The following is a 10363-nucleotide window of genomic DNA, read 5'->3' as shown; positions in this document are numbered from 1 at the left end:
TATATATATATATATATATATATATATATATATATATATATAAATATAAATTTATTAAATAACAACAGCACTTGTGAAGGGCCAGGTCAAACACTGAACCATAGGTATATCAGATGCGCAAAAAAATGCACCTGCTCCTTGTTTGCTGACAAATCCCTGCATTCAAAGTGTAAACCGAGTGCTCACACAACACAAAATGCACACACAGATCCTGCTTTGTACACACCAATGCAGAGTTCTGCACACCTAACAGGCATGTACGTTTTAGCATGCGCACTTGGCTTAAAACTTTGCCATTATTACAAACTTATGGGGGAGAGAGGTACTTTTAAAATAAATCTGTGATTCATTTTCCCAGCAGTAGCACAGGGAGAAAATTTGCAGAGATAAGAGACTGCCATGGATGAGGGATGATCCTGGCTCAAATAGATGTTTCATAAGAGTAAAATTATTTTATATCACATCACTAAATAGATTGTAATTTATGAGACCTGCTGGCAAAGTAAGGTAGAAAATCAGCTCTTTAAAGGACAAATGTATTTGTAGGTGGCACAGGTACTAAACTATATAATGTATAAAAACACAATATAAATAAAACAGAGGTCTAGCCCATTTGTGATTAAAGATCTTGGAGTGCTTTTTGCAAAATAAAGTTGTTAGCCTTCTGTTCAGCCAGATTCCAATTTGGGACAATATATTCTGTCAATTTGAAATTACCCTTAGTAGTTTCAACAGGATATGGTCACCCTCCCTAACTTTGTAGTGTTGTTGTTGGTGATTGCGGCTGCATTTTGGCAGCGGGTGAAGCATTCCCTACATACTGTGTACTGAAAGCCAAATTCTTCTCTCTAACCGATCAAGCAAATCTAGATGACTTCAGAACAGTTGTGCCCCTTAATAAAGGGCAGGATTTTGCATGTGATTTGTGAACCTGCAGAATACCTAGTGGTATCTCTTGGAGTGAAATGGGTTATGTAAATCTACAGTATATCGTTATCATTATATATACACATGGCTAGCACTTTCTGGGGAGAGGCCTATCTCGTGGAGCTGGAGTTGCATTGATGTTTTTTATGCTAATGCAGGGATCAGCAACCTTTGGCATGCGGCTCACACCAGGGTAAGCACACTGGCGGGCTGGGCTGGTTTGTTTACCGGCCACATCCACAGGTTCGGCCGATTGCAGCTTCCACTGGCCTCGGTTCACCACTCCAGGCCAATGGGGGCGGCTGGAGGTGGCGGCCAGTACATCCCTCGGTCCGTGCCGTTTCCCGCAGCCCCCATTGGCCTGGAGCGGCGAACCGCGGCCAGTGGGAGCCGCAATCAGCCGAACCTGCGGACGCGGCAGGTAAACAAACCGGCCCGTGTGCTAAAGGTTGCCGATCCCTGTGCTAATGGGTTATTTTGAGAATTACCAACGCCGGTGCCAAGAGCCACGTGCACTCTAGAAACTGTTTATTTTCTCTTTTAGCATCAAAACCTAAATCTTTGGAGCATCTGCAAGAGAGTGACGTGCAAAGTTGATTACTGTTCATGGGGGCAAGGGTTTACTTGAGTAAATCCCCTTTGGACCTATAAGAGAATAGACCCCATTGTTTCAATATTACGCAAAGCCCATCAATTAATTGTCAACCTAGCATGCAGGATAGTGGAGATGCTAGTTATTGGGCCCTATCTGCTCTCTGCCATCCTATAGTAACTAGAAACATTCACCCTTATGAGTCTATAATGTCGTCAGATCAAAACAGAGCTATTCGGCTTGCCCAGAAAGGTAATTCCCATACTCTTTTTATAACAATATAAGCCAGCACAAGTGCTACATGCCCATTGCTCTCTTACTCACAGTATTTAAAAATAAACTGCTTTCATTAAGTTGCACATTTCTCACAGCTGCTGTTATTTATGAATCATTTTAAAGAAGCTGCAACATATCACCTTATGGCCACCCCACAAAGCTTATTTCACTCATTACCATTACAGCTTGCCAGAGCTGAATTTCACTGACTGATTGTGCTGGTTCCTTCTCTTCCTCATTCCTACCCCTCTCCATACAGGTGCTGCATAGTTCTCTTTCATATCCTCCTTGGTCTCTTGTTATCTTTCTTTCTACCATCTTTTTCTCTGATGTTCTCTAATTCTCACCACCCTGTTGGTTTTTGTGCCCTCTTTTTAATAACTAGCTTCTTATCTCTCACTTCTGAGCCAGAGGTTCTAGCACAATGGAAAAGCCAATAATTCTTTAAGGGTATCTCTTGCTTTGAGTTTACTGTTCCACATGCAGCTCATGAATTTATGCTTTAATTTGATCAATTGCTACAAAGCATTTGGGACTGCAACGGAGTAGGAATCAAAAGAAAAAGCTTGCTTGCTTATCCAGACTTGGCTTGCATTACTTTAGTTATACTACACCAATGATAACGGGAGAAGGGAGCTCTGATTCTTTCACTGTTTCACCTGTTCAATCTCTGCTATACCCACTCTTTTGGGGAAAGGGTAGCCTTGGACTCTAAATTATAATCCACACTCGCAAAGGAATGGATCCAATGGTCTTGTAAATGTTCTCCATCTCCTCTTACAATGCTATAATCCTGTTACGTGGACCTATGAAGCAGATAGCCCCCAATAATCACTGTCACTACAGGAGAAGTGGGCTTGGAGCCACTACAGAAGGTAAAGGAATATGGTTATAATCCTAGCCACAGAAACACAAAAAGGGGGACATGATTACAGTTAATTCAATTAATAAAAAAGCCTCTTAAAACGATCATTCTCTACTCCTGAGCCTCCATCCTGACTTGAGAGTTGCTGCCACTTATCTATTTACTTATGTGAACAAATGTTCCTCTCACCTCATACTCCTCTTTAAATCCATAGCCTTGTCCTCGTTTCATCTGGGTGATGTGCTGTAGCAAGTCGGCCACTCGGATGGCTGGTTGGAACTGCCCCCTGGGGTAGGACATTTCCACTGGCTCACAGCTCCTGTACGGATGGGTCTGGATGGTCAGAGTTGGCTGGGTCATCTCCCCGTGGCTGCTCTCTGTTTTAAAGACAGGGAGACAAAACAAGCTTTTACCTATCCATTATTTCCGGTTTCATTCCTGTGCTGTTTGCCCCCCCCCCCCCATAGGTCTATGCAGGTAAAATAAAGAGGAGAAGCAAGTGCAAAACCACACATGCCCAAACCATCCAGAAAGACTAAGGCATGCTCAAATATTTGTAGTGTAATCAGTCAGTGAGGCAATCAGAAGGAGACAGGAACAGGTGTGGATAGCCAAACAGGCACAACAGTGACAGAAGTAAATGGCATATCTCAAGAAATAATGCATGTTACAATCATGAAATCTGCATGGCAACTCCACTGGAATGATATACTTCTGTTCAAAAAGCATGACTGCCCTGCACAAGTGACTAGTGATTTTTGGGTGCTCAACCATAGATAGGACTGATTTTCAGAGAGTGAGTGCTCAGCATCTCAAGTTGGGCACCCAGAAATTTGGAAACCCAAAATTGTTAGTCACCTTTGAAGTAAAGTTTAGGCCTAACATATATATTTCAGTTTAAGAAATGTAATGTCATCTGAAAGAACAACAAAACTGCACAGAAATATGGCTAACTTGCACTTATATTTCAGAAATGTAAATTTATCAGAAAAAATGTACCTTTTCAAAAGAAATGGATTTAGAAAAACATCTCCAGCACTAGGTGAATGAAGACTGTAGCTTCATATATTCAGGCAGAACCCTAACTGTATGGCACAATACTCCTAATCGACAATAGAATAGAAAGCACTTCTAGCACCACATGATCATCAACCAGGATTCTTCTATTTAACTACAGAAGCTCTGCTTAGATGCAACATCTAGTTGCTAGTTCTTGTTTCTTTCCAAATGAGCCAACTTAATTCAAGCATTTGATCAAGTGAGTCTTTGTCTTGGCACTTCGTTAGGGATCTCCTAGGGCTCTTAGTCAGTTGCATTAGTTACTAATCGTTCTAACCACTATCACCACATTCACATATCCAATATATAGCTTCTTCTATCCAGAATGATCCAAAGTGACTGGAGATTGTATACAAAGGGATTACTTGCTCACTATTGGAAAGGGATAGAAACTAGAAGCTATTCCTTGTCAGCAGCACTACTACAGTCTTTTAGGAGGGGCAAAGAGAACAAACTAATCCAGCTGAAACTTGAGGGTAATTTTAGGGAGATGGACTATAACTGCTCAAGCTGAATTTTGGCTATCGCAGCAGGGTGAACACTCCTCCTCTTGCAGAAAACACTACAGAGTTTTAACTTATCCAATTATCAGAGATGTTGACCACCTTCCACTCATTCTGAAATCTACTGGAGTTACAGGTGATCAGCATCTCTTACACCAAGTCACTGGTGTTAAGATATTTTTCAAAATCCAGGCTTCAATAAAGCAACATGCATGCGACACACAAAAATAAATATGTATTTGGCTTTAGCAAAACCACCAACACATATAACATCAATAAATGTGGAATTTAAGGAAGAGTAACATCTAAGCATTTGTATAATAATTCTAATACTGTTACTAATTACAGTGTGAGAATTCTGAACAGAGGGAATTTCAAGGCTTATTAATTCTCCTAGTTGGCTTCGTTTCCCCAATGCATCTTTCCTTACCTATTCCCTATTAACCTCCCATAATGGAGAGGAGACTATTTTTATGACAGGCCATTTCCAACAGACATACTATACTTAATTTTCCATTATTAGGTTTAATACAAACCCAATTTCACAACTGGCTTCTCTGAGGAGCCTACAAGTAATGCTACATTTTTATCAGCCCCAATTAGAAAACATTATGATGTCCCTCTGTGAGAGGCAGCCTTAAAACTAATGTGCAGTTCTATTAATAATTTTTACCCACTTCTCTTTTAAATCACGTCCTCCACACTGGACCACCATGTGCTGAAATCTTAAACTAGAGGTTTCTGTGATGTAGACAACTACATTACAAGGTTTTTGTGTGTTTGTCTCAACTGAAATGCATTTCCTACGGGCTTGTCTAGCTGGAGAGTTAGTGAGCAACAAGTAGGGGTGTAAATCTACAGCATACCAGAGCGCCATGCACTAATTAGCCATGTGGACCCTGCTACTGGACACAGGAAGTTCCCTAGCACACTTCGATATACTCCTAGCATCAGGCAATGATGAGCTTTCCATGCTCACTCAGAACAAGCTGTGGGAACTAACTGGGTGAAGTCGGCCTAACTTGGATTTTCTGTGCCTGCAGTACTCTGAGTGGATTCCATGTCCACCACTGGGAGGAGAAGCTGACCTGGTCATTTGTGTGAACTTAGAATGGTCCATGGCTGCATCCACAGACATTTTGTTTTGTACCAAGCAGGAAAAAAAAAAAAGAACTTGAATCCTCTTCACGTACACGAATTGCTGTGTATGAGGTGAGTCGAAAGTTCAGATGTTCTGCTAATAATGCCTTATGAAACATATTGTTCCCTCTCTGTCTAATCACCCCTTGAGTCTGAGCCTAACCATGGTTAATGAAGCACTCAAGCAAGGCACTACACCATCTCTCAAGAGGTGCTGTTTGCAGCAATTTTATGAACAATTCAATATGCCCTGGAATGGAGGAGAGGTAGCAAGCAAAGTCTCATCTCCAACTAGGGCAATCAACCAAAAGGGTCTTTGAAGCACATTTTAGACAGGCTTTCCTTTTCCTGCAGGTTGTAGAAATAAAACGTACTGCATTGCTAAGGGCACTGTAATTACAAGAAAAAAGCAACAAAAATAATATTCGCTCTGCAAATTCACACTTCTGATTGTCATTGTTACACTTAACATGGGCTATAGCAATTTGTCACCATGCCCCTAAGACAGTTTGCTCTGAACTCCCACAGAAATCAATGGGACTGTAGGGTGTTCAGCACCTCACAAGCTCAGAATCCAGTATGAGTCACTTACTAGTGCTTTATGTGACTCTCCACAAGAGCAATAGATCAACATAAAGGAGAATTTGGGGGAAGATGTTTATGAATTCACTTTGACACTCTCATTTGGGGAGTAACAGAGTATAACTTGCCTATGTGAGCTGGAGTGTCAGTGAGTTCCAGCTCTATGTGGTTCAAACTAAAGTTATTGCAACAAGATATTATGTGATGAAAATCCCTCTACCAATGAAACACAAGATAGAAGTATCTTCCAGTGTCTGATGAATAATCCCAAAGGCAGGAAATTATTGCCTGATTGATACTAAAATACTTACTGTAGAATACTTTTGTTGCTATATAACTAAACAAATAAAATACATCCTCATGACAGCTGGTAAATTCTCTGGCAGATGCCATGTACATTATAGGAAGCACCTGAAAAATTAGCTCCCCAATCCTACACACTGCTCAGCATGAGCAAATCCCTGAACAAGTATTCCAGTAGGGCTACAGGCAGAAGCCCTGTCCACCCAGAACAGTTTATAGCATAGAAACCTCAGATTCTTCCTTTTTTAATGTTATCTTGGTTCACAAACTTAGTTTTGTTACTGTGAGATAACACAGAGGAAGAACATACACACTGAGGGTGTCTGCAGACAAGAAAACCTAATTAAGCTTCAAATGACTCCAGCCCTACTGCACTAATGTGTGTCCTGAATACACAGAGAAGTTTGTTTAGAATCTTTTCCTTTAATATCCACCAGCTCTTTCTGCTTCTGAAATGATAGGCTACATAAATGTAATCATCTCTATTTATATTTTTTTCTCTTAATGTTGGCAAGTGGGTAACGCGATATGACTTCCTTTGCACAAAATAAATTATATTTTGAGTGGGGTTTGTGATGGATTTAATTACACACATATCCAATTGCTGTCTACTAGAGTTAGGGTTCTCAATTACTTGACATCTCTTAAGGACTGGTGTGGCATGGCTAATATCTCTCTCCATTATGCTAGTGATACGGTGGCACGTAGTAAAATTAGCTCACTTTTTTATGTGCATAGGGTTTATTATATGACAAATACCCAACTCGAAGGTGATGCACTATATGCATGGTGCTATGACAAACATGAGTAAAAATTATCATTTGACTAATGATATTGATTTAGCCAAACTGGGCACGTTAATTAGAGATGAGCCAACTGGAAGCATGGTTTGATTTCCTAGCCATGTTAGAGGCAGTCTGGAGAGTGCATCCTTCATTCATCTTTCTTTTGTGGGAAAGACAATGAGCAGCAGCTGATGTGTTAGCCATGCTGGCTCATGATGGATAAAAAACAAGGCTGGAGAAAATCAATTCCCCTTGGTCTTAAAAACACCACTGCCACATTCTGGCAAACATTTAATATTGCATATACTAACCTTGACAGAAGTTTTTGTGCATTTCCTTTCCCAGCTTCACTAACAAATGGGATATGTGCTTAAATAAGGAGGGAGAATGCACTGCTACAGTGGACTTGGACCTGGGACTCTTCAGTTCAAGCCCCAGGTCTGCCACTGATTAACTGCGTGGCCCTGACCAGGTCAGTATTTCTGTGTCTCATGTGTAAAACGAGGTAAAGCACACCTAGCTTAGGGTGTTAAGCAGTTTAATTCATTAGTTCAGCTAGTTAGTAGATTGCACTGAGAACCTCAGAATACCATACACACCTGCATCTCCCCATACCCAACTGTCTGATATTTCCAAGGAAAACTTTGTCCCTGCCTTGGAATGCCTCTGAAGCAGGAAGTCTTCTGCACTGACTGCATGTGGCCATGTAGTCGGTCGGTCTCACAGGAATGTCATCAGAGAGACTCATCAAGCAACAACCTTCAACCTCCTAACGCAGGTTATTTCATAGCTGCTTATTCCACTGCAAGTGACATTTAGTAAATTGGGCTGCTGCACAGGCAGCACCCACGGGGCTGGCATGCCGTGGGAGGCCACAAAGAGTATGTGAGCCACCAATTTTTAAACCTCTAACTGCTTAAAAATATAAAAAATAACCCATCCTTCAGATTAAGAAGTCAATGATGATGCAGCTCACTAATGAAACAATATCATAATCTTCACCTTTAAGCTGCTCAGAGATATACTGTAGATAAACCCAGGGCATGTGTGTAATTGCACAGCACCAACCAAGAAATGGATAAATCTAGGGCAAATTTCTCCACGTGTTTAAATACAGGCCAGATTGTGTGTGGTTTCTGCGTAAGTGCATGGAGGAAAGGAAGGTGCAGGGAACCTTTCACTGTCTTGTTCCCCATATGCAGGGACCAGGCAGAGTTAAAGTTCCTGTGCTCCCCTGAGGGCTGCGGTTGCTTCGGGCTGGCACCCTCTCGGGTGGGTGCAGTGGGGACAAGAGCGGGGGGAATTGGAGCCATGGCCAATGTTCATTCTACACACTAGGAATGGCAGCTAGCTAGGTGCAACGGGAACAACATGCTGCACCCTTCGAAGAGTCCCCTCCACCTCCATTCATTGGGGAATGCTGGGAGATAGCAGCAATGCACAATGCCTCCCAAAATAGCCCCTGACGCAATACAGTTCTAAACCAGCCCTGATCAGGGCTGCACCTTCGTGGTCCAAGCTGGGCCATAACGAAACAGCCAGGACACAGGCCTCTCCTGCCTCTCTTGCTTTCAGCGAAGTATTAAATTTCCCAGCACAGACACTTGCAAGCATAGAGCCTGAATCCAGGGATGTTTCATACCAGAAAGATAAGCAGCTAAAGAAATGCATTATAAAAGTATTAATCAAGCAAAGGGTGGGATGGAAGCCAAAAAAACCCATCCCCCGTGTCTTTCTATTAACAAATCATGTCACAACTGAGTCTGGTGAGTCATCTAGTATTACAAACACTGCACATTTATTAGCAGAAGGCGTAACAGATGGGAACAAATATGCCAAGCTGCAGGTAGCACCGTGTGATGGATATTGGTTTCTGGGGTGGCTGATGCTCTTTCTCCCATATTTTTACATAAACCCGTTTTACCATCAAACTATTTTGCAGATGCAGCTTTGTCCAGTGTCTGGAGAATGGGATTGGGAAGTCAGGACAATACAGTTACTTACCGTAAAGTAAGTGTAGTTCTTTGAGATGGTGTCATCAGTGTGCATCTCACTCCAGGTATGCATGCTCTACGGAATTTTTTTCCCCATAGAATCATAGAATATCAGGGTTGGAAGGGACCTCAGGAGGTCATCTAGTCCAACCCCCTGCTCAAAGCAGGACCAATCCCCAACTAAGTTATCCCAGCCAGGGCTTTGTCAAGCCTGACCTTAAAAACCTCTTTTGAGTAACAGTGTCCATTAGGGCCGTACATGTGCCCTGTCCTCTTTAAGCTCCCAGACAAGGGCATGAAGGGCAGGACTGCCATGACACTCCTTCAGTTCCCTTGCAACTCAAAGCCCAAACAGCAGGGATGCAAGGCAGGTTGTGGGATCCTCACTGACTATAACTTCTCAAAGAACCAAGATTACTGAAGGATAAGTAACCATACTTTAAGTATGGATCCCACTCTAGGTGACTGGCAAACACTATCGTCCCCAGAAGGTGGGAGTGAGGAGATTCAGCTATATCTGTCAAATGGAGATTGAAGTACTGCTCTTCCAAACTTGGCATCCATGTCAAGTGCACAGTTTCACAAAGCTCAGTGGATTGCTCCATGTGGCTGCCTTACTAATCTCAGAGATAGGTATACATCTGAAGCAGTCCAAAGATGTTTCCTGAACCCTACTGGAGTGTGCTTTCATATTTGGGGGTACAGGTTTGCTAGTCAATTTATAGCAAGTGGAAATGAATTGTGTAATCCACTGAGATTCTCTGGGATGAGACAGATTGGACCTTTGATGTCAGAAATGGCCATGAAGAGGTAGGGAGAAAATCTGAAAGGTTTGGTCCTGTTGATGTAATAAACCAGGGTCCTGGACAACAGCCATAGTACAAAATTTTGTTTCTTTTGGCAACATATGGGGCTTCAGAAAGAAGATTACTAAGGTGACAGACTAGTTCAGGTGGAATTCTGGGACCACTTTAGGGATGAATTTAGGGTGTTGTTAATTCACCACTTTGTCCCTGTGGAAGGATGTATATGATGGTCCAACCATGTGAGCTTGTAGTTCTCTTGACTCTTCATGATGGCTACGGGAAAGACCATCTTGATGATGAGATTATAACACAAGCATTCCACCAATGCTTTCAAAGAAGGCTCCTTAAGCAACAGGAGAACCACATTAAGGTCCCATATGGGACTAGGGTCTCTGGCTGATGGGGAAGTACAGAGAAGGCCCTTGAATAATCTTGATACTGCGAGGTGTAAAAAGGCCATATGTGACCACATTGGAGCATGGCATGTGGATATTACTGCCAGATGGACCTTAAGGCTAACCCTGATGCTTC

At 42.1% G+C, this 10363-nt stretch overlaps 1 protein-coding gene across 1 annotated transcript in view; it reads right to left on the bottom strand.

The window, feature by feature from the left end:
* The window catches only part of PTPRT (protein tyrosine phosphatase receptor type T), a 697808-nt gene that overhangs the window by 43218 nt on the left and 644227 nt on the right, over positions 1-10363 (bottom strand). The window contains exon 19 of the mRNA XM_026656812.2: positions 2850-3037. Coding sequence (XP_026512597.1) covers positions 2850-3037 — 188 coding nt within the window. The remainder of the gene's footprint in view (positions 1-2849; positions 3038-10363) is intronic.

The sequence above is a fragment of the Terrapene carolina genome, unplaced genomic scaffold (assembly GCF_002925995.2).
Source record: "Terrapene carolina triunguis isolate 2854851 unplaced genomic scaffold, T_m_triunguis-2.0 Scaffold233, whole genome shotgun sequence".
Lineage (NCBI taxonomy): Eukaryota > Metazoa > Chordata > Testudines > Emydidae > Terrapene > Terrapene triunguis.
This window is presented reverse-complemented; position numbering and strand designations above follow the sequence as displayed.